Source organism: Petromyzon marinus, chromosome 48, assembly GCF_048934315.1.
Source record: "Petromyzon marinus isolate PM22_M1 ecotype Great Lakes invasive population chromosome 48, UKy_Petmar_22M1.pri1.0, whole genome shotgun sequence".
NCBI lineage: Eukaryota > Metazoa > Chordata > Hyperoartia > Petromyzontiformes > Petromyzontidae > Petromyzon > Petromyzon marinus.
This window is the reverse complement of record NC_133714.1, coordinates 10,040,516-10,065,416: the sequence shown is the minus strand read 5'-3', so window position 1 is coordinate 10,065,416 and position 24,901 is coordinate 10,040,516. Positions and strand designations below refer to the sequence as shown.

Below are 24,901 nucleotides of genomic sequence, written 5' to 3'. Positions count from 1 at the left end.
TAAGGCACGGTGTCCCCCCCTCTCTCTCTCTCTGCGTGATCTGCTCACGGGGAAAAGGGAGCCTTGCAGAGCAAGGACGTTGAGCTTGCAGACTGCCCGGCTGCCCACGCATTTCACTCCGCTTAGGGGCCGTCCATAAATGACGTCACGCGATTTTTGACCCCCCCCTCCCTTCGTCACGCGGCGTCACAAAAAGTCAGACGCCCCTCAAATATGACGTCACAAAGCTCTGCCCCCCCCCCCCAAAATATATATAAAACATGCTTCAAATCGCATTCAACTATTGTCATTGTAGTGCGTGTTTAATGTGGCGCTGCACTCTGATGTTGTAGGATTGTAGGACAAAACATTTATTAAAAAGTATATTTAATTAAGTAGAACGTGTTGTCTATATTTATTTAAAGTTGCGCATTTTGATGTGACGTCACATTTCTAACCCCCCCCTCTCTCGTCACACATCGTCACAAATGTCTGACCCCCCCCCACCCCTCTAGGTGCGTGACGTCATTTATGGACGGCCACTAATAATAATAGGTTCACAGGTGAAGAGGTCTCGTTGAGCTTGCGCGTCGCATCTGGCCGGGAATTAAGCTGTGTTGGCGTGCGTGCGATTACAATAAGCGACATACGAGGTCGGTGATTGACAGCTCGCCTTAGTCCCTCCCCCTACCGCGACCCCTCCTTCCCCCGTGCATTAGCTCCGCCCCTTGTCTGGGCCCCTCCCCCTCGCGACCCCCCGCAGCAGGCCGCTCGTTGTGGTGGAGGGGGGAGGCGCCTCCGGAAGTGACGTCGCGCGCAGGGCGTCGCCATGGCCACGTGAGGAGGTGGAGGAGATGGAGCGGCGGGGTTTGTAGCGTAGAGCGATTGGCAGTGCGGGGCCCCCGTGCAGCAACAACAACAGCAGCAGCAACAACATCAGCGGCGGCGGCGGCAGCAGCGGGGGAAGCAGCAGCCGCACAAGGGGGAGCGCCCGCGCTTCGCAGCGCGGCGGGCAAGGTACGAACCTGTCACGTGTACTGCAGCACTGTACAGTGTTGCTCTTGTACTGTACAGTGCGTTACGGTCTCAAGTGCTGCAGCAGTACAGTGGCTGCCCATTCAGTCAAGTCTCGCTGCGTGTGGGACGTCGAGGTTGTTGTGGCCAGACTTCACGGCGGTCGGTGCGGGTTTGTGAAGGCGGAGGCGGTTAGACGTACAGTACAGGCAGGGCAGCACCGAGGCGCTACAGATCCCCGTGAGAAACCGATTTGTTCGCATGTTTCTAACCGTCCTAGATTTAAAGCTTTCGTGACTGCTAGGATCCATACTCTTTGGTTCTATTGGGTAAAGTCACGTAGGTGAAAATAAAATAACAAAAAGTCACGACGTTTCGGCCACAACACAAGGGGCCTTCATCAGGTGAAGGGACGAGACTGTCCGGAGGACAGCGCTGGAGTGGGAGAAGCCACGCTTAGATCACGACCTTTAAGCTTGTGATCGTGATCTAAGCGTGGCTTCTCCCACTCCAGCGCTGTCCTCCAGACAGCCCCGTCCCTTCACCTGATGAAGGCCGCTTGTGTTGTGGCCGAAACGTCGTGATTTTTCTAACCGTCGTTCATTCGGTCAGAACAAGCACCGTGGCACGTCTCACGACTCTGGTTTTGCCGATTGGCAAACACAAAGGGAGGAGGCGTCATCACGGCGAGGCCACTGCAACCCACGGAATTACCTCAACGCAGTTGTTGCTTTACGATGTCAACATCGACCATACGAAGAAGAAGAAGTTCCATTCACTATCCAGGCCTTAAGCCCAGCTTAAAGTACTCTCGTCATATTATCATACGTTTTGATACCGTAAGTGTTCAATGTACAATGACGGCTACTTTAGGTGTCGTGCAATGTGAAATGTAGCACTGTCGTATTTGTACTATGATATACGTTGCTGTGTGATGTGTATTATAATATACAACATCGTGCAAGCCGCGTGAGAGGTGGCGGTGTTTGCCAAGCCACTGTCTCGCCTCCGTCCCTGCCAGTGCCTGTGGGCGACACGGGAATCCGTGGCCAGCCGCACGAGACGACTTGGCTGTAGAGTGTAGACGGACCAGCAAAGCTTTTCAATGGTCACAATGTAACCATTTGTTTTTTGTTCCTGGTTACTAAGTGGTGTTATTTCCTAATTTCGTATGCCCAAGAGTACGGGGAAACTGGCTATTATTCCCCGCAAACTTTGCTTTTGCGACCGGGGACGGTGATGTTTTGAAATGTACCTATTTTCGATGGGGAGAACGGGCGAATTCGTGCGTGCGTCTGCATGTATTTATGCTAAAGTAATACAAAAATGACTACGAAAGATGTGGACACCGAGGCACACTACCACAGGCGGGACTGGCCACAGCGGACCGAGTTCTCTGTGGGGAGGAGGAGCAACGTCAAGTGGGAGCCACTGGTGGACCCCCGGGAGGTGCTGATGCCACCACTGCACATCAAATTGGGCCTCGTGAAACAATGTGTCAGAGTTATTCTTGGTTCTTTCGGTAAAGTCACGTGGATAGAAAAATAATAATAAAATAATAAATATCCAATAATTAAAGCATAAAAAATCCACGACATTTCGATCGTAACACAAGCGGGCTTGTATTATTTTTATTTTTTTTAACCGAAAGAACCAAGAATATGAAGTCCTGCAGTCACGAAAGTTTTAAGTGAAAATTTTAATATGTCAGAGCTGTAGATAAGGAGTCGGCAGCCTTCAAGTACCTTCAAGACTTCTAAGCTGTCTGAGGCAAAGGTCAAAGCCGGTGTCTTCGTCAGACCACAGATAAAGAAGATCCTGGAGTGCAGTGAATTCCCCAAGAAGCTCACTAGTAAGGAGAAAGCTGCTTGGACCAGCTTTGTCGCAGTGGTTCGTGGCTTCCTGGGCAATAACAAGGTCGAAAACTATGCGAAGCTGGTTGAGACTGGTGAAGAACTACAGCACAGTGGGCTGTAGGATGTCCCTCAAAGTCCATATCCTTGATGCTCTTCTTGATAAATTCAAGGAGAGCATGGGAGCGTACTCGGAGGAGCAAGGCGAGCGCTTCCACCAGGATATACTGAGACTTTGAATGCCGCTACCAAGGACAGTATAACGAGAACATGATGGGAGGCTACGTTTGGGGGCTGATTCGTGAAAATGATTTACAGTATAATCGTAAATCTCGATAAACTACTAAATCTTTTGTAGTCATTTTTGTATTACTTTAGTATAAATACATGTTGATTTTGATTAATATGTAGGTTTTTTCTGATTTTATGTGAACGAAAAAAACACAAATTCGCCCGTTTTCTCATTGAAAAAAGATAAATTTTTAAATATCACTGTCGTGGTCACGAAAGGAAAGTTTGTGGGGAATAATAGGCATGTTCTATACTTTTTAGGCATTAAGCAATTACGAAATAACACTTACTACCCAGGAACAAACATTGTGTTACATAGCGTCATCAGTGTGGATGCAACTCTTCACGACTTTCGACACGTCTGGTGACATAGCAGTGATATTTTAGGTTTGGTGACCAGCTTTTAAGGAGTTAGCAACACTGCAAACATTAACCAACACGAGACATTCATGCAAAGAAAAAAAAACTTTCTTTAACAGCATAACATAAATTCCAGCATGCTTTGTACCTCGAAAATTTTCAGTATAGTGGTTTACCATGGCCCCCGGTTCCTTTTATTCACTCATAATTTTGTTCGTAGGACAGTGATGTAGATGTTTATATCAGTAACGTCGAACTTGATTTTGTCTATCACTGTCTTAAATTTCACACTTAACTTACAATTTAACAACCTTTGAAACAGCTAATTCAACCAAACCATGCGTTAATTGTGTTTTAACCGACCGTCTGTGTTGCGTTATATAGTTTACAAATTTTGCTAAACCCTGTTTGATTTCTTTGTGATGTTCCGTCTCTCTGTATCTCCTGGTATATATCTGTGTTAATTCCCCCTACTTAAGACTTTAAGTAGGGGGAATAATCTGGGAATAATCTGCGGTTATGTGTTTCCTCTACCTGATGATGATTGCTTGTGTTGCGATCAAAACGTCGTATGCTATTATATAATTTTATTTTTTATTATTTCTACGTGACTTTACCGAAAAAACCAAAGAGTAATCAGTAACGTCGTCTGATGTTACCGCGTAACGTAATCGATGAGAGTTAATACGTTTCTTGAATTTAACAAGGTTATTATCAGAACTTGGGAAACAAGACGAGGATAGGGAATTGACAATTAGAGCAGTGCAAGGGAAGAAGCAGAAAGAGAATTGTCGTCACATGCAGTGTGTGAGTGGGTGGGTGAGTGAGTGTGTTGTTGTGACCTGCAGTGGTACTGGTGGTTGAACACAGTATGGATGATAGACCGGATCCTTGGCATGCGCAGAACAAAAATGAACGAGTGACGTTTATGGGAACCGGTGGCTTGATCCGGCACACACCGATTCACGAGCGGTCAGTCGTCTTGTTATCTCTCTTCTATCCCCACTTCCATGGTTGCCGTTTCCCATACATTTCACTCGTTACATTTTTGTACCCGTGTTGACGACGCGGTCGGTCCACCATACACCCTTTGTTGACTCATCTCTACTGCGTTTTACCGCCATACTGTAGGTCACAGCACTTCCCTTTCTGATTATTTCCTTGAACTGCTGCACTTGGGAATTCTCTCCCATTTCCCGCAATATAAAAAAAAATGCCTGTCCTTGTGAAGCGGATTACGCTGTGTTACGTATTTAAACGTTACTATCACTTTTAGAACATTGTCTAGCAACATGACCTGCTTCGGCACCTGTTGGATGGGGGGGGGGTGGGGGCAGTAGAGTGGCTTTGTGTGCAACCATAACTGTGGCGTTCCACCAAGGAGCGTGAACTTGGGTGGAGGGCCAGAGGGACATGTGGTGGTGGTGCAGGACCCACCCCAGCGCCCTCTGAGTGGCAAGATGCAGATACCGTGGGCCCTCGTGTACATATCGGGTGGGTACCGAGGGCCCATGTGTAAGAGGCAGGCCAGCATTTGTAGACCGCTGAAACCTCACCTCTTGGGCTAAGTCCAATCTACATCATTAGACCTCCTTTGCCAGTACAAAAATGTAATAATAGGGTTTTTCCCCTTTTTTATGGCAGCAAAACTGAAACTTTTTACAAGGATTCATGTCTGCATTAACCGCCTTTTGTAGTGTACTTGGCGTCATCTGGTCGAGCACCAATTGTGTCGAGGCTCAAAAGAAAGCCGTCCCTTGGTGTGGACCAATCAGTTTCAAGGACAATGCATATATTATCATAGTATGTTTTTTGTTTGCATTTTGACTGCAGGTATTGTGGTTAATGCAGACATGAATCCTTGTAAAAAGGTTTCGGTCTTGTTGCCAGAAAAACGGGGGAAAACCCTATTATTACTAAGTCAATCTGTTAGCCTTTAGCGACCCCCCCCCAGTAATGTAAGCCACTTGTGTGTTGTGTGTAGATGTATTGTCCCTACAGGATGCACTGCAAAGAGCAAGGCATGTTCATTCTTGTAAATACGCTTACGTAAGTGCTGTTAATTTTAAAACCATTGCCCACCGCTGCTAATTAGCGCGGTTGGCTACGTACGCTGCAAGAGAAGTTCAACATACATGCACGCTGGGCGAGGACCTTCCCCGTGCCGTGAGGGTTGTTTGACGATAAGGTGGGGAGCATAGGTGCAAGAGCACACAAGTACACTACAACAATAGATTGTGCTGGATTTGCCTCCTGCTGCCCACAGGTTAATATGGAGACAACTCTATTCGTTGCTCTTTTGTCAGCACACCTGCTATTTTATGGCCACTCCATTGGTTGTGGGATTTCTACCACTGGCTCTGCGCTACCACAAGCAATGCCCTGTTTGAGCACGGGGACACGTTAACTTGCCTATTGGTATATTATTATTGTGTTGGGCTGTTGCCAAACCAGACATTTGGCTGTTTGATGGCTGGAGCAAACGGAAATCAGCAGCGTAAGAGCAGACTCGTGCATTTCAAGCACATTAACTGTATGCAAGTCATACCGATTTAATTTGTATTTATCCATTTGTGATTCAAAATTATGTACAATTATTAATGCAAATGAATCGCAAATATATTTCAGACATCATTCTCGGTCTCTCCATTTCGGCAATCTGCCACGGACCTGCTTAATGAAGTATGGTCATCTGTCAGTGGACTTACGGAGCTGTATTATTATTTATTGTTACGAAGGAGGAATTTGGAGACCGCAGAAGCAGCAACCCCCTCAATGAGGGGCGTTAAATGGTGTGGTTCCAAGGTCTTAGTCGCTTGGCATGTCATCATTATTTTGGCCATTGTATATGCTTTGAATATTACGTGTATAAATAAATTATTCAAAATTTATACCAATGCACATTTGATAGAATACGACGAAACAAAACCAGACGATACAAACACAACCGAACCCTTCAGAACACAGGAGATCTCATTCACGAAATATATCTCAGATTTTTCTTGGCACTCGACATAGTAATGTGGAATTTCGGCTGCTGATTCAGAGGCTGCAGACAGAGGTAGCACTGCCCCATGCTCGGTTGAGCACGAATACTCTACGATGGCTTTACATATATATGTGTTGGGCTGTGATTCATAATCCTGTACAGAACCTGTCCCCTATGTAATGATAATTGCTGTCCTGCATGCGCATAACCTGTTTCTCATGTGCAGGCTATAATTAGCGAGCACACCGCAGGCCAGCGATCAAAACGCAAAACACGCGGCTGTTGTACTTTTGAATGAGATGCTCTCTTCAGACCGCACCGATGACATCAACTGCTGTCCAGCGATATGAAGGCTCTTGGGTTTGTGTGCCTGGTGGTCACTCATCCAAGCGCTATCCAGGCTCCAATTTGCTTAGCTTCCAAAGTCTGACGAGATTGGGCACATTCCGGAAGATTTTGTCTGGGTCAAATCATTACATTTATATAACTTGAAATAAAACATTGATTTTCAAATGCGCAATACAGACATACTGGTTACATAACAGCATACGCTCGTTGCTACTATATTAGTGTTTTATTTTTTGGCAATTAAATGTTCGATTTATGGTGGAAACCACAGAAATGTCTGGGCAGCAGTGGATAAATCAGCCAAGAAGAAGAAAACAACACACGTTGGAAACATTAACGTATTACAATTTTGGAAAGAATTTCCAGAAAGTTATTTGCTGATTTATTATATAGTCTCATTCACTACTTGTGCCAAATTTAATTGGTGTAAAGTTCACGTTATGTAGCCATCTGGAACTCTGGACTCTGTCTGGCAGGACTACCAACTATCTCCCAAACTGATTCGCATCAGGCCTACTAAAGCCTTCATGTGACCCGCTCTTGCACGCCTCTGTTATTTTTATCCCCACCTAAACAAGCATCTGATATAGGATCCTCCCATCGCTGAGCCACCTGGTACGGACTAAAAGCAACAAACCAATCTGCACGACCCACAATGCTAGGTCAGGTCACCATTTTCATTTGTGGAAAAAACAGAGGAAGCCCGAAATGCGACTGCGGACACCTTGACCAAAACACACAGCGCATTGTGAACCATTCAGTGAACGTCGAATCTTGGAGCGCGTTATGAACCAGCGCCAACTTTGCAAATTCAATGGAAGTATGGCAGCAGGAGCAGTTCATTCAGCTTCACCTGAAACAGTCACGTGGTTCTCAAACGTGTATATACATCTCTAAATTGTTATTCACTTTGTCATACACAACAATAAGAATTGCCACTTCTGACGACATGAAACGTTTCCTTTGATCGGATGATTCCCCACCCCTCACTGCAAGGTTTTGTAAGTGCAATGCTGCACTCCTTTGTGTGTTAACGCTGTTCGTTTCCAGCCTGCATTGATTGCTCCGTTGTGATAGATTTTCCCATCATGTACAGACGAGTGCTTCACCAAAGCCTACCAAGTGTGCATTTACGCACACACTCACACACTTTGGTGTGGGTGTCTCTGTGTCCCATTGCAGCGTGAGCGACGTCGTAAGGGAACGGTTTCTGCTGCTGCACCGAGAATGATGAGGTTACGAGGTGCGACGGGGTTCACACGCATTCGCCGGGGCCGTGAGACCACATCGCCACAGTCCGCGGATCCCTCCACTGGCTCCCGGCCCACTCTTGTCAATTACAAGAGTCCCTCGCCGTTCTCAGTACCCTCCATGGACTCGTCCCTATCTGCCTCTCCCCTCTCCTCATCTCACATTATTCCCCATCACATACACTCCTAATCTCACCCATGTCCTATCACTCTACTCCCTTCCGCACATTCTCCATTGTCTCCCATGTCATCTCACTTCTCCGCCATATGCTCACTCCTACCTCTCATCTCACTCTACGACCCTACACCTGCTGGAGCAACCAAAACATTGACAGAATCTCGATTTAAAGCTTTCGTGACTGCAATGATTCATCTTCTTTGGTTCTTTCGGTAAAGTCACGTAGAATGAGAATAAAATAATAAATTGATAAAATAAAATAACACAATAATATTCTCACGACGTCCCTTCACCTGATGAAGGCCGCTTGTGTTGTGGCCGAAACGTCGTGAGAATATTATTGTGTTATTTTATTTTATCAATTTATTATTTTATTCTCATTCTACGTGACTTTACCGAAAGAACCAAAGAAGATTGACAGAATCATCAACCAACCGTCTTGTCAGCTGCTGCTCTGTGATCTGTGCTATTGACATTCTGCTGCTGTTCATGTTGCGGACTCGAGACCTCCCTCATTTCCCCTCCCTGTCAATTGCTGTCTCCCACCTATAAAGGTTAATCAAGGAGGTGTATATCAATATATTAAATAGTTGATAGCATGGATGGCTGGGGGGAGGTTCAGAACACACAGGTAGCAGAGGAAAATGAGCAACCTCCCACTGAATGAAGATTGACTTGTTACTCTGGTATATATCCTGCTTTGCTGGAGCGCAGAGCACGTGGTGGGGAGTAGAGTGAGATGAAAGGGGAGGGGCAAGGTAAAAAGGGGCATTGAAAGCGCAGAGGGTTCTTGTACTTGACTCGAAATGGATTGGGAGCAAGTGCCGGGATCCGAGGTAGGAAACTGCGTCATCCACTCACCTCCGATTAGCATGGTTGGCTAGAAGTTGGACATACATACATCTAAACGTGCTTCATTACTTCCCGCTCGGGCTCGCTGAGCGGCAGGATGTCGCAGTGGGTAACACCTGTGCCTCGTAGCAAGAAGCACCTCGGCTCGATTCCTGACTGGGGAACCTTTCTGGGTTGTGTTTGTTTTGAAACCTGTTCCGCATAGATTCCCTCTGGGTTCTCCAGTTTCCTGCCATTGCTGAAAAAAAACCTACAATGTCATTCGTGTTGGCCAAATACCCCAATACAGGACCCTCCTTCAAAAGAGTGTCCGTACTCTGTTATTCCTGGGTAAATAAGTAATTTGAAAAAATTATCGCATGTGCAGATGCAGGCTTCCATGCCTGTAGGATGAATGCCCCCGTTGGGAGAGTGAATCGCTCACTGCCAGCTGTGTGACTCTACCCCCCTGCCGTGCGCCCGCTGGCTGTGCCGTAGGTGTGGTGCGTCTGGCCATGGTCACCACCACCGTGCTGCTCATGTGGTACATGGCCACACAGCTCTTGGACATCCGGCTGGAAGCCAGCTTTCGCAGAGGTGAGGCTCGCCGCAGGTGCGCGCGAGAACCAGCACGTGACACCGCAAGCCTTGCGACGGCGTTCCTGAGCTCACCGACGCCGAGTCTCGGCGTTTAACGCTGAACATTTAACTTGAAGAACACTCCTCTTATCCGAGACCCTATCATCCATACTTCCTTTCATTCGTGCACTTGGCACTAGTCACAGTTTATACCACCCACCACCTTCTTCAAGGTCAAGAGGTCATTATGAACAATGCCAACACACACCTTGCCATCGCTTCCCTTGCTCTGCCAGATTGTACAATTGTCACGCAGTTGAAATCGAACCTTAAAACACCACAAATTGTTGTCATTTTGCTGTCCCAGGTCACCTTTGCAAATGATAATATCCTAGTCTCTGGAGTTCTCACCGGGGTTATCTTCACCTTTGTCTTGTTTCTCTTTTCATTTACAGATCAAGTGACATCGCAGTCAACAAATGGCAGTACGTTGTTACTTCTCAACTGCTTGGGTTTTTACCTACACGGGTTTGGCAACTGGATAATTCCAATTGTGATTTCATACAGTGAGGGAAAAAAGTATTTGATCCCCTGCTGATTTTGTACGTTTGCCCACTGACAAAGAAATGATTAGTCTCTAATTTTAAAGGTAGGTTTATTTAAACAGTGAGAGAATAACAACAAAAAAATCCAGAAAGACGCATGTCAAAAATGTTATAAATTGATTTGCATTTTAATGAGGGAAATAAGTATTTGACCCCCTTTCAATCAGAAAGATTTCTGGCTCCCAGGTGTCTTTTATACAGGTAACGAGCTGAGATTAGGAGCACACTCTTAAAGGGAGTGCTCCTAATCTCAGCTTGTTACCTGTATAAAATACACCTGTCCACAGAAGCAATCAATCAGATTCCAAACTCTCCACCATGGCCAAGACCAAAGAGCTCTCCAAGGATGTCAGGGACATGATTGTAGACCTACACAAGGCTGGAATGGGCTACAAGACCATTGCCAAGCAGCTTGGTGGGAAGGTGACAACAGTTGGTGCGATTATTCGCAAATGAAAGAAACACAAAAGAACTGTCAATCTCCCTCGGCCTGGGGCTCCATGCAAGATCTCACTTCGTGGAGTTGCAATGATCATGAGAACGGTGAGGAATCAGCCCAGAACTACACGGGAGGATTTTGTCAATGATCTCAAGGCAGCTGGGACCATAGTCACCAAGAAAACAATTGGTAACACACTACGCCATGAAGGACTGAAATCCTGCAGTGCCCGCAAGGTCCCCCTGCTCAAGAAAGCAGAGGATAACTGGGTGAAAGTGTTGTGGTCAGATCAGACCAAAATGGAGCTCTTTGGCATCAACTCAACTCGCCGTGTTTGGAGGAGGAGGAATGCTACATATGACCCCAAGAACACCATCCTCACCGTCAAACATGGAGGTGGAAACATTATGCTTTGAGGGTGTTTTTCTGCTAAGAGGACAGGACAACTTCACCGCATCAAAGGGACGATGGACGGGGCCATGTACCGTCAAATCTTGGGTGAGAACTTCCTTCCCTCAGCCAGGGCATTGAAAATGGGTCGTGGATGGGTATCCCATCATGACAATGACCCAAAACACACGGCCAAAGCAACAAAGGAGTGGTTCAAGAAGAAGCACATTAAAGTCCTGGAGTGGCCTAGCCAGTCTCCAGACCTTAATCCCATAGAAAATCTGTGGAGGGAGCTGAAGGTTTGAGTTGCCAAACGTCAGACTCGAATCCTTAATGACTTGGAGAAGATCTGCAAAGAGGAGGAGTGGGACAAATTCCTCCTGAGATGTGTGCAAACCTGGTGGCCAACTACAAGAAACGTCTGACCTCTGTGATTGCCAACAAGGGTTTTTCCACCAAGTACTAAGTCATGTTTTGCAGAGGGGTCAAATACTTATTTCCCTCATTAAAATGCAAATCAATATATTACATTTTTGACATACGTTTTTCTGGATTTTTGTTGTTATTCTGTCTCTCACTGTTCAAATAAATCTACCATTAAAATTATAGACTGATCATTTTTTTTGTCAGTGGGCAAACGTACAAAATCAGCAGGGGATCAAATACTTTTTTCCCTCACTGTAAGTATTTAGAGTTCCGAGTATTTTGACGAGAAGTCGCCTGCAATATAAATGATAGTGCTTGACCATACTTCACCATGCTGGTCAGTGTGGATTAATGAGAAGGGGGAGCTGGGACCAGTTCAGATATCATTCGCCACTGACTTTTAGGTGTGGCCAGGAATCAAACTCAGCTTTCCAGGTTCATCGTGCACTGTGCCAATCGGTGCGCTGCCGTTTCACTCTGATGAATACATTGGCCATTGTCAAATCAAAATCAATCAATCTTTATTTTGCGTACCAGTATTTCCCTGAATAAAGTTAGCATCACTGCACATTGCAACGAATTCATAAAAACAACCACGGCTCTCCAGAAAAGATGCGAGGCTTATGTCATTCAGAAAATATACGCTGCGACCGTTGCCTTGACCTGGCGACACGGGGCTGCTGAGCATTTTGAGGAGCTCGCCGCCGCTCTGCCGAGCCGCTCGCGAAGCCGGGGACCTGTCCCGTGTTCCCCCTTTCCAGCAGCGCCCCGACCCGTTCGCTTCAAGTGCGGCCTCACCGAGCCCTGCCCCGACAAGCACTTCTCCTTCCGGGTCGTCAGCGGCTCGGCCAGCATCGTCGGGCCCAAGATCTGCTTCGAGGACGTCGTGTGAGGCCCGGCAGAGCGAGCCGCTCGCGTTTGCGCAGACGCACACACGCGCCGTGAGAACCGAGCGCCGCCACCGGTGGCGGGGGGGGGATGCAGCCCCGTTGCGGATATTGAGCAGGGGTCGCTTTGCGACGCACGCGTCGGTGCATGCCTCCCCGTGAGGCACCGGTAGGGAAGGGATTGCCGCACCACGACCGATGTCGCTTCGCGTAACTTGCCTAGTCGCTGGACGTTCACCGGTGGTAACGCTCGGCAGCGGTCTGAAAAAAACCTGTTCAGCATCGTGTTTCTGTTCATTGATGACCGAGCACGAGCCCTTGTTGTTTTTGTGCCCTGTTGTGTCTCTCAGACTGATGAGCAGCATAAAAAATAACGTGGGGAGAGGCCTCAACTTTGCTGTGGTTAATGGTGAGTTGTGCGAGTGTTAACACGCGCTTACATTGCGGGGGTATTCGTGGTTTATTATCAACTGTAACGTGTAGCGAGTCCAACTGAGTCGCAGACGTTATTCTTACGAGGCAACACATTTATTATATCAACACGTAATACACAAAGGGGTAACTGCCCCTTCACCAGATACAGCCTAGGGTGGTGACCACCCAGCTAACTACACTATACGGAGGAGTTACAGCTACGAAGGGTCGGACCCTCACTCGGGTCCCGGCCACTTGTTGATGCTCCTCGTAGGACGTAGAGCTTCCAGTTTGTAAAACGAAGTGACTCTCCCGCTCCCCCTTGTGGGAGCCCGCGCTGCACGCTATGCGCGGTGCCCGTGCTATACCAGCGCTCACCAAACCCCGCTAGGGCTGGTACTACACCCATGTACGGGGTGTACGCGATGACGGTGCATCGCACGCCGTGCTGTAGTAAACCCGGCATCACACAGCAAACTCACCCGGTGCTGTCCGCGACGTAGGAACGTCGCATGCCACGACCCTCCCCGGCCGGCACCATACAGTGACATCCCCGATGTCACTGCACATGCATTTCACGGTTGCCCTACGTACGGTGCGAAAGAAGTTCAACACACGTGTATTTAATTCGTTATGTGTCGTGCATTGTGGGAGCCGGCACGACTATCGCGTTGTGATATGCAGTGCATGCTGGGAGTTGTCTACGCTAACCCAGTGAAAATTGGACGCACTCTGGGCGATCTCCAGACGCAAGGTGGTCGCAGCCCGGGGGGCGGGGGGGGGGCTGTGAGATGGGACTACAGAGACAAATTTAAAAGTTGCTGTTTATGCCAGCAGTTTCGCACTGCTCGCGCAGTGCCGTGCTTTGATATCACTTGAATAATGAAGCACCACCAATTAGTTTTGCTGTGTTTTCCAACTAAGGGTGAAAGCGTTGATGCATGAGCTTTTGGTGAAAGGGTGGCCCAGTGGCAACGTTTGTGCCTCGCAGCAAGAAGGGGCTGATTTCGATTCCCGACTCGGGTGCCTCTGTGTAGAGCTCGCGTGTTCTCTTGCCCTGCTCCGCGTGTTTTCCGGGTTCTCTGGTTTACTCTCATAGCTACAAAAAGCACTCAACGTAACTGGTATTGGGCCAGACATCCCAATGTCAACAAATTACCCGTAAATTACTGACTTGGGAGGACACACTACAACTTGATGGTAAAAAAAACCAGTGTAAATCAACTTAATCATGCCATGTGCGTGCCACGCTTCCATGCACCGTCATCACGCGTGATGTCACACGCCACCTTAACACGTGGCTTGGAAGGTATCGTAATTGTCAATAGCTGCTGGACACTTCCCATAACAAATGCTATTTTTACATGGTTAGACAATCCATGAATATGCATGGTTTTGCTTCCTTGTGGTGTTTTGTTTTCTCTTTCCGTAAGCGAGTGCGATGCTTGTGTCCCCCCGCCGCAGGTGTGACGGGAGCCCTCCTCGACGTGCGGACGTTCGACATGTGGGCGGGCGGTGAGTGCGCAGGATGCACAAGTCTGCATGATGCGGCAACACCGCGGTACATCGCGCACAGTTTCAGGGTGGCGGTGCAGTGGTAACACGCGCACCTCGCGGCAAGAAGCGCAAGGGTTCGATTCCTGACTCGGCACCTCTCCGTGTGGAGTCTGTATGTTTGTCCCTCTGTTGTTCAGCATTGCTTTCCTCCGGGTCCTTCAGTTTTTTCTTCTCTAGCTAAAAGAAGACATGCATTCTAACTGGCGTTGGCCAAACACCCCATTGCTTAAAGATGACCTGCGCATTACTCACTTGGGATTGCACGTGGCAACATCGCCCCCTCTGCGAAATCCTGAATAGAAGCTTGAAGCTCGCTGAGGCCTCGCTGGGTTAACAAGCTTTGTTATAATATGCGTGGGAAACTGATATTGTGATAATTGTGACGTCGTGAGAAATGATATTGCAGGAACGCCGATTTGGACAAAGCTCTCTAACACGCGAATGCTGTCCAGTTGTACGCTACTGGTGCCCAGGTAGTTTACTCCCACGGATCATTAATTGTAAAAGGAATTAATCGGACTTGGAAAATTCGTGAATATTCAGGCCTTTATCAAATCGCTGCTTCATCAAGCCCTTCCCACTGGCGTGACTGAGCAGGGAGAGGCGTCGTGAGTGACGGCGCATGCTCGCTGTGTCTGTGTGCTTTCGCGTGTCAGACGTGGAGGAGCTCCTCAAGTTTCTGAGGACCATCCAGCGTGGCTCTATTGTGCTGGTGGCCACCTTCGATGATGGGGCCACAAAGTAAGATCATCTTCGCCACACCGCTGTGACACACATCACTTGTGTGCCATGGTCACGCTCGTCCCTCACTGCAAGAAGGGTATTTGTTTGATTCCCGACTCGGCGGCCTGTTTGTTTGGAGTTTGTATTGTTCTCCCCTTGTTCTGTATACTATTCGTCCGGGCTCTCCGGTTTCCTCCCATAGCTAAGAAAACATACAATGTGTGACCGATATTGGCCAAACATTCCAATGTAAAAACAAAAAATACATCTTCAAATTGCTCGGTTGGGATACACACAGCAGCATCATCTCTCCCCCTTGCGCAAAAACTTGGCAGGACCCCTCCTGAAACAAGAGTCTTGAGTCTCGGTGAGCCTTCCCTTGGTAACAAGCATACAAATAATAGCACGAAACTAACATGTAATTGCGAAGGAAGTGGACAGCGTCCCCCAGTGCTGTTTAGATTTCACAACTCTCGGTTTCCCAATCACCGTGGTCTCTTTCGGCGAGGGAGTAGCGTCCCGCGGAAACGGTCCGCTGTTTGTAGAAGCTGTAATACCGTATCTCGTCTTTGAAGCCAACATTGCGTGCACGCTTGATACTTTATGATGACTATGACTCCTACTGTTCCCGTGCACAATTCGATCATTGGGGCGCCCTGCAGGATGCTTCCACCCGTCGGTATCCTCCGACATGCGGTCTTGGGACTTGTGATGGAGCAGCTCCGGTAGCGTTGCTCTGCTCCACTGCATGACATCATCCGAACCAGGTCTTTTGTTTTTCTCGTTCTACCGCTGCCTCGTGAAGCACCGTTTTCAAGAAGTGGGTGTTGCTTCTCATGCGACGGACAAACCATTGCAGTTTCATCTTCATGATGGCGTTAAAGAGAGACGCTCTCTCTTTAACACCATCTGCTATTACACGTTGATAACATTTATTTAGATGAATCCTCAGGATCCTAGGGTAATATTTCATTTCAAATGCTTGCAGATGTTTTTCTATCTCGGCTGTCAGTCCACTTTTCACAGACATGCATGACATGGCAAATTGTTAATACATTTATTGTTATGCTTGTTACAAAAGAAAGGCTTACTGAGTCTCAAGACTTTTTCAGGAGGGTCCTTCCAAGCTTTCCCGGTTGGGGTTGATGTTGCAGCTGTGTTGTAATCCAAATTGAGTAACTTGTAGGTAATGTTTCAGCATTTAGATGTTTGACCAATACCAGTCGCATTGTATAATCCATGCAAACAAATACTCTTCCTAAAGCAAAGTGAGGTGGTGTGAATTGTTTCTGTGCAGGCTCAGCGTGGAGGCCCGTCAGCTGCTGTCCCATCTGGGCAGCACGGCAGTGAACAGCCTCGCGTTCCGGGACAGCTGGGTGTTTGTCGGGGCTCAGGGAATCTACGCCAAGAGCCCATTTGAGCTGGTGAGCGTGGGGGGTAGAGCTGGTTGGTGAGCGTGGGGGGTTGAGCTGGTGAGCGTGGGGGGTAGAGCTGGTTGGTGAGTGTGGGGGGTTGAGCTGGTGAGCGTGGGGGGTTGAGCTGGTTGGTGAGCGTGGGGGGTTGAGCTGGTGAGCGTGGGGGGTTGAGCTGGTTGGTGAGTGTGGGGGTAGAGCTGGTTGGTGAGCGTGGGGGGTTGAGCTGGTGAGCGTGGGGGGTAGAGCTGGTTGGTGAGCGTGGGGGGTAGAGTTGGTGAGCGTGGGGGGTAGAGCTGGTTGGTGAGCATGGGGGTAGAGCTGGTGAGCGTGGGGGTAGAGCTGGTGAGTGTGGGGGGTGGAGCTGGTGAGCGTGGGGGTAGAGCTGGTTGGTGAGTGTGGGGGTAGAGCTGGTTGGTGAGTGTGGGGGTAGAGCTGGTTGGTGAGCGTGGGGGGTTGAGCTGGTGAGCGTGGGGGGTAGAGCTGGTTGGTGAGCGTGGGGGGTAGAGTTGGTGAGCGTGGGGGGTTGAGCTGGTGAGCGTGGGGGGTAGAGCTGGTGAGCGTGGGGGTAGAGCTAGTTGGTGAGCGTGGGGGGTGGAGCTGGTTGGTGAGTGTGGGGGGTGGAGCTGGTTGGTGAGCGTGGGGAGTAGAGCTGGTGAGCGTGGGGGGTGTAGAGTTGGTGAGCGTGGGGGGTAGACCTGGTGAGTGTGGGTGTAGAGCTGGTGAGTGTGGGGGGTGGAGCTGGTGAGCGTGGGGGTAGAGCTGGTGAGCGTGGGGGGTGGAGCTGGTGAGCGTGGGGGTTGCAGTGTTGTTGCTTGTATGTAATCCCACTTGAGTAATTTGCAGGTTATTTTTCAGCTTTGGGGTGTTTGCCCAATAGCAGTTGCATCTTGTCGTTTCATTAGCTATGGGGGGGAAACTGGAGAACCTGGAGCAAACCCATGCCACCCCGCTGCCCAATTCATACGCGCTCAGTGTAGATGTTCACCGTCTCGCCACTTGAACTCGCGTGTGCCTCCTCTCTCCGTCTGTGCGTGACACCGCTAGCATGTGAGGAACAACCAGGACACAAACAAGTACGAAGGCTGGCCCGAAGCCCTGGAGCTTGAGGGCTGTGTTCCCGTGAAGGAGAACTGAAAGGAGGAGGCCTGCTGTGAAGGTCACGTGATGAGGAACCACCGTGAAGGAAATGGCAGTGCTCAAGCCACAGAGAGAGGGGGGCGGGGGGGGGACCCTTGGCTGGTGAGAGATTCTCACGGCCAGTCCAGCTGATGCCACTGCACCTCTCCGCTGCTCACTTCTGCCACATCCCATAGCTGCTGAAACCAACACCCAAGCAGCAGAGCCAGCTCCTGTAATACCCCCCACCCCACCCACCACCTCCAGGGCTGTAGAGAGATGGGTGGTGGGGTGGGGGGGGGGCTTCAGGGCTTCCCCTTGACCGCAGAGCTGTGGACACCACTCCAATGCCGGTCTCAGCGACCTGCCCTCCTCCCCCACACGTCCCCTCCACCGTAACCTCCTCTTTCTGAATATAACCCCCCGTCTCTTTTCTGCCACGTTCCTGCCACGTTCTTGCCACGTTCTTTTCTAAACGTCCACGTTGCGAACGTTCTCCTGCCAGGATATTCCTAGAATTCTCCATGTGCAATTATACACGTACGGTGAATATCTTTAAGCCCGGTTTTCTAGATGTTTATAGCAACGTCCACATTAATCCTGTCTATCTCTGATAGGGCATCTTCTCTGTTTTTTTTTTTAAAGTAGGAGTTTATATCGTTGGTGAAAATCAAAGCGGTTTACGTATTCCATTAAAACCCAACTCGTATAGTGCAATACTTAGCTTGAGCTCCTCACACCTCTTATGTAACCGACGGAAATCCACAAAGTCCTCTACTACCTCCACGCTCTCTCTTCCTGCTGACAACCTGAGATGAAGGTGCTGCAAGGGCCCCCTTTCTCAGCAGCATCACTGCCAACAACGTAGTTGCGGGGAGCTCACTCCGAGACCCCCGTCTCTAGAGCCCTTGAGCAGCTCCAAAGTCCCAGCCGAGGTCCTCGCGACCAAACCTCCCAAATTTGCATCATCTACACGCTCCAAGTCTCCCAGCTATCCGTCTGAGCCACTGCGCTCTCCAAGATGTCTTCACGGCGACCTTGTCCGTGGTTCGGTGAACACGCGGGTGACCGGTGAAAACGGACGCCTGTTGACGCCGGCTTTTAGTGCAAGTCACTCGGTCGGTCTCTCCTCGATGGCACACACGAGTTCTTAAGCCGCTCTGCTCAACTTATCTTAAATGCCCTAACATCGATATCCCCCGTTCTCTATCTACCAACGGATCTATGCTTGCTTAAAGTCTACAACAACAAAAATCCAAAGATCCTTGCGATATTCCCCGAATTTCATTGCTATCTGCCTGAAAGTGAACGTCAAGATTGCTACAGCCCAATCTTATTTTTATTATGAATATGATGCTCTTTCACTCAGGACAGTCTCACTAATCAATAATCTTTTCAGGGGCCATGCTTGTATGTGCAAACTCTATCCATTTATTTTCAGGTTATTTTTCAGCATTGGTATGTTTGGTCAATACCAGTTACATTGCGTGGCCTTTCAGCCATGAGAACCAGAAGGAAACCCTTGCAGCGCAGGAGAAGAACATACAAACGTCACACAAAGGCATCCAAGTCGGTCGTTGAACCCAGGTCCGAGTTGCCGTGAGGCGCGAGTATTGCCACTGCGTTGCCACCCCTGCCCCACGCTGTTTCTCAATCGTACTTGCATATATATTTATACCGCAAAGCTCTGCTAAACACCTTCCTCGGAATGCCGAATGAACCTACCTCTAGAGGTATCGCACTTCTCTCTCCCTTTGTCCACGTGGTTTAAAGCCATTGGCGGCCGCTGACGGGATCGGTTCCTATGCGAAGGGCGAGCCGCTCTATTCTCCGCCCTGCCCGCTCCTTCGTGTGGACGTTGTGTAGCGATGGGGCGCACGCCCACGCTGCTTTCCTGGATGTCTCGTTTGCCTCCTGTTGGCTTAATGGTTGTGCGAGCTGCGCCGCGCAGTGTTATTTTGCTTTCTGTGGTGATTATTTATTGGAAAAGGATTTCTCGCTGCCTCGGCATCAGCTTCGACACAGAGGCCCGCCACCACGCGTGACCGCACAAAGGGAACCGGCGTCTCCATTGCCGTAAGGTGCCCCGATTGGCTCGGCGGGACCGCAGTGGCCATGTCTGAGCCGCAGAGCCGACACCACGGAGGGTCTTGGTACGAACACGGCGTTCGACGGCCGCTGATGGCGCTGGGCTTTCGAGTGTCGCGTGTCGACGGTCTCGACCCATTCGCCGCAGACAACCGAGAAGCCCTTCGCGTTGTTAAACTTGGCGTGTCTCGCAATGCCACGCGGGGAATACACGTTTCGGTTTGGTTGTCATGGAATGGGCAATATTTATAGACCGCATAAGGGGAGTGCCCTTGTGTTGAGCGAGGGATATTGGTTTGACTCCAGAAGTGTTGCACCGTTCTCTTGGGTGCGCTGGAAAGTGATTTCATCGCATGGCATGAGACTGATGGCACTTGGAATGTAGCTGAGAAGAAAGATGAAACAAAACTGCGTAAGATTTTTTTTGTATTTCCGCTCCATGAGCAGCAGCAGCAGCACATGCTCGCGCCCACGTGGGTAGGCCTCTGTAGCTGTGCCAGGGCAGAAAATAATGTAGCATCATTTGTGTTGTCCGTCTCCTTCCAAAGCGCTTTGGTTGGAAATGTAGAAATGGTTGGAAGGGCCACGCACACTGCCCTCATCGCAGCCTTTAGTGGTTGTGCAAGAACGCACTTTCGGTACAAACTCAACCCATAGTTCCTTGCCATGAGACAGTCGGTGAGGTTTAAGGCCCCGTGTGAAATTGTGCCTTTTACTAAACACGTCGGTATAGGAATAGGTGCATAGGTGCAGCTCAAAACGCAAACAAGTATTGTTTTAGTTGCTCTCCTTGGCTGTGTGGTACCATGGGATGAGATGAAGCCTAGTTGAGCAAAATTATTTTACTTCCTAGCCATGTGACTTTTCACCGCTGCAGCGCCCTCTACTCGCTAGGTGGTGGCCCCGTAAGCTCCCTCCGTGACCTCCTGCCGTGACCCTGGCGTCACGGCACCCAGTGCGTGTTGCAGGGATCCGCTCCAGTTCAGTCGGTGCAGCACTCCCCCTACCTGTAGCTGCAAACCCAGGGTGAGTGGTGATTCAATAGCTTTTATTTACAGATGCGGATTTCCAACTCCAGCATCGCCACGTATCGATATTCTTTTGACGCTCGTTTATATTGGGTAGCATCTTTTAAAGTACGAAAGGTCAAATCACGGAAGTTACGAATTAAGTGTACTAAAAAAAAGTGCAATATGCTGACGCTGATGAAAGTAAATTAGTTGATTTTGTGAAGGTTGCCTGTCGTGGAAGTCTCGAAGTGCACAGCGAGGATGCTGCTTAAACGCGCGCGAGCCTTGGGCTGACGGCATTGTAAATGGTGCTTTGTTTTTAACTTCATTCATGCCACTTTCCCCGCACAGTGCTGCATAAGTGTGTGAATTTACGTACGATATTTTTTATTTAGAATATTAAAACAATACACTACGCTCTCGGGTGACACTGGTTAAATCGCCTAGCACCACAATTGGAACTTTCGGATCTCAGTCACGGGTCGTCAAAATCGACCATCCTTCAGGAGAGGGAAAAAATGCGTACTTACTTAGGTTTGCATTGCTCATCTTGTGGAGAGCCTCTCTGCTGCCATGGGAATGTGGATTTTGTTGGCGCTGGCTCGTGCTCGTGATGAAGAAGACCTTTTGAGCATTGGAAAATAACTTTTTTCTTTGATCTATAAAATAACTTTCACGTTAAATATGACAATCTTCATTTGAAGTTTTCGTGACTGTAGGAATCCATACTCTTTGGTTCTTTCGGTAAAGTCGACGTAGGTAGAAAATTAATAATAGATCACGACGTTTCACGCAAGCGACCGTCGCTTGTGTTGCGATCTATTAATTAAATATCACAGGCTAAAATTCCATTGAAAAGTTAAAGTGTTACTTTCAAATGCATTTTTTGACAATAAGTCAATCTAAAAAGATGTCCCCTTGCATGAGTGAGCAATGTGGTTCTCCGTAATGCCCATAGGTGACTTAGCCGGAAATTCCACTTTTCATGATGGCAACGGTTTATCCATATGATGACCACATGATTTCTATACAATGCGGAAAGATGATGTCCAGAGTTGACTAATGGGAAATTATGGTTGGTTCGGCAACATCCAATGCTTCAAGAGCATTTTCAGAGAACGCAGTTGACCACCACACACCTAGGCTTCACATTTGTTCGTGCTGGTGGAGTTCGTGTGATTGTGGTAAATATTAATCGAGTAACAATCCCTGCCAACAGCATCATCATCGCCAATGTGAGGCACTGATGAAAGAAAACTCGTATATTTGGGGAACACGTTTCTTTCCACCCTCTCATCGCACCCTGGGCAGCCTTACCCCACTCTGATTTGCGATGGCCTCATCTCGTATTGATTCTGTGGATCAAATTCCCCACTAGGGGGGCTCTCGACAACTCCCGTCACTTGGCAAAAACTCGTAACACTCCGATCACATTTTATGCCCTCTCTACGATCAAATAATAAGTCCTTTTTATTTTCTTTAAGTTTTGCACACCGTCACGGCCTGAGTAGATGAATCATGTTCGATAAGACTTGTGCAAGACATTTGTACTCGGTGAGGCTTATCATATTACCCTGGGAACTCTTGGACATGAGATATTCCATTCAGATAAAATAGTTTAATGAATACAATTAAAAGCATGTACTCCGTGGGTAAGAACATAGCCCACACAGAAATACCGCAGGGTGCTTCTCATCGGAAAGCCCTCCAGTTATACACAAATTCAAACTCGTGTACACAGCAGCCCTGTATGGTTTAATTAACAACTTTATTGATACTCTACCATACTTATTTAAAGAGGTGATCGTGTGGCTCACGGGCCGAGTTGACCCTACCACACACAACCTGCCGATCGACTCGCTGTAGCGAACCAAATTCTACTGCTGCGTTGAGGGGCGGCAGGGGCCATTTAAGAAACTTGAACTGATGTTTGCGGCAAATCGACAACCGGTTTATTTCTATCGTTTATTCGCCATGAGGTTACCGCTAATGGACACAAATTGAGTTTAACAATCCTGATGTATACTATAGACACGGTACACCAGAGGTACAACGCAAATCTGCCGATGAATGAAAAATAATGTTATCAATCAGCTGCTGCCTGTGTAATGTGTGCGATGTGTATCCCTTTAATTATATTTATATTTGACTGTAAGATCAGTTTATAAACAAGTGTTTGTATTTCATACAGGTACGCAGTGACCTTAATTGTCTAGCATTTACCGAATTGGCTTTTAAACATAATTGTTCAATTTATACTACGTAAATAGTCATGTAATTTGCACATTGCCGTTTGAGTGCTGTGTTGTACGTTTAAAGGTCGTGTTTGTTTTCGCAAGTAAAGGTAATTTCAGCACGTCACGTGTACCATTGTTTTTACTACAAGTCACGCGGTGAGCCAGATAGTCCTGCCCATTCCAGACAACTGATCCTGCCATAGGAATGTGGAATTTACAACACTGGGTGGTGACCTCCACTGGAGATGTCAATCGGCTGCCTGGTGGGTCGCCCTGCTCGTCACGAGGGCATGGGTTGGCACACCTCCCTGGGTGACCCTGAGCCAGTGGTGGAAATTACCCATTCCGAAAGCATAACCCCATTTTACCACTGGAAAACCGGTGACTTTCCACAAAGTGGTACCTATTTTATCTTCATTCTTGATTTGAAGCTTTCGTGACTGCAGGAACCCATACTCTTTGGTCCTTTCGGTCAAGTCACGTAGATAGAAAAATAAAATAAAACAAAATCTATCGCGACGTTTCGATCGCAACACAAGCGGTCCGTCCTCGGGCAGAAAAAAATATATTTCTATAAATAACCCCTTGTTGTTGTAACAGCTCTCTCGCTGGTTCAGCAATTCCACTGCTGGATTGTTTCTTTTTCCGCCTGAGGACGGACCGCTTGTGTTGCGATCGAAACGTCGTGATTTTTTTATTTATATTTTCTACCTACGTGACTTTACCGAAAGCACCAAAGAGTATTTTGTCATCCCCGTGGTATGTGGGAGCACATCTCCGCTCTGTTTTACATGGTCTGTCCCAGATGATGTGTGCATTTAGCTGTAATGCCTATGAGCAAGCCACGCTGAATCCACCTCGTCTCATCAGATATCAGAAGCTCAGCTGGTTCGAGTCTGGTAAGTTACTGTATGGGAGACTGCACGGGAATAGCAAGTGTGAAAGTGTCAAGCATGAGGTGGGTGCAGTGGTAATACTCGAGCCTTTCACACAAAATGCCCTGCGTTCGATTCCCGAATCGGGCACCTTTCTGCGCGCAGTTTGTTCTCGCCCTGTTTTCCATGGGTTTCCTCCCACAGCTAAAAAGTATATAAGGGGCCATCCCTAAATGACGTCACGCACCGGGGGGGGGGGGGGGGGGGTCAGACATTTGTGACGAGAGAGGGAGGGGGTGAGAAATGTGACGTCACACCAAAATGCGCAACTTTAAAATAAATATAGACAACACGTTCTACTTAATTAAATAGACTTTTTAATGTTTTATCCAACAGAGTGCAGCGGCACATTAAATACGCACTACAATGACAATAGTTTAAAGCGATTTGAAGCATGTTTTTTGGTTCTTTCGGTAAAGTCACGTAGAATGAGAATAAAATAATAAATTGATTAAATAAAATAACACTATTCTCACGACGTTTCGGCCACAACACAAGCGGCCTTCATCAGGTGTTGTGGCCGAAACGTAAGAATATTGTGTTATTTTATCAATTTATTATTTTATTCTCATTCTACGTGACTTTACCGAAAGAACCAAAGAAGATGAATCATTGCAGTCACGAAAGCTTTAGATTTGAAGCATGTTTTATTTTTGGGGGGGGGGGGGGTGGGCAGAGCTTTGTGACGTCATATTTGAGGGGGGGGGGTCTGACTTTTTTGTGGCGATGAGGGGGGCGGGTCAAAAATCGTCCAAAATCACGTGACGTCGTTTATGGACGGCCCCTAATGCATCTGCTATTGGTGAAATATCCCAGTGGTGGAAAAGGACATGCACATTACTCGATCGGAATTACACGCAGCAGCAGCAGCAACATTGCCCCCTTCCGACAAAACTTGTCAAAAACCCTGTTGGAAAAAAAAAAGTTCAGACCAAATGAGGAGGCTTTTCGAAGTAAACAATCGTAATCTTCAAACATTGTACAGTA

At 48.1% G+C, this 24,901-nt stretch overlaps 1 protein-coding gene across 3 annotated transcripts; it reads left to right on the top strand.

Moving 5' to 3' along the window:
* The first annotated feature begins 751 nt into the window (after positions 1–751).
* LOC116952822 (protein FAM3C-like) lies at positions 752–23,098 on the top strand. Of its 3 annotated transcripts, none has more exons than XM_032972512.2 (10): positions 753–996; positions 8,017–8,077; positions 9,592–9,690; positions 10,128–10,157; positions 12,297–12,420; positions 12,770–12,828; positions 14,298–14,348; positions 15,047–15,131; positions 16,411–16,537; positions 17,573–23,098. In XM_032972512.2, exons 2-10 carry the CDS (start codon positions 8,062–8,064, stop codon positions 17,660–17,662), a joined length of 681 nt encoding a protein of 226 aa, XP_032828403.1. In that variant the 5' UTR covers positions 753–996; positions 8,017–8,061; the 3' UTR covers positions 17,663–23,098. The 3 variants fall into 3 exon arrangements, with proteins under 3 accessions (XP_075930641.1, XP_032828403.1, XP_032828401.1); XM_032972510.2 differs by having other exon boundaries at positions 12,294–12,420; XM_076074526.1 differs by lacking the exon at positions 8,017–8,077 and having other exon boundaries at positions 752–996; positions 12,294–12,420.
* The last annotated feature ends 1,803 nt before the right edge of the window (positions 23,099–24,901 follow it).

Coding starts and splice junctions, on each gene's coding strand:
- LOC116952822 (XM_032972510.2), top strand. Junction 12,421..12,769: donor ATCTGCTTCGAGGACGTCGT/GTGAGGCCCGGC, acceptor TGTGTCTCTCAG/ACTGATGAGCAGCATAAAAA. Junction 16,538..17,572: donor CCAAGAGCCCATTTGAGCTG/GTGAGCGTGGGG, acceptor TGACACCGCTAG/CATGTGAGGAACAACCAGGA.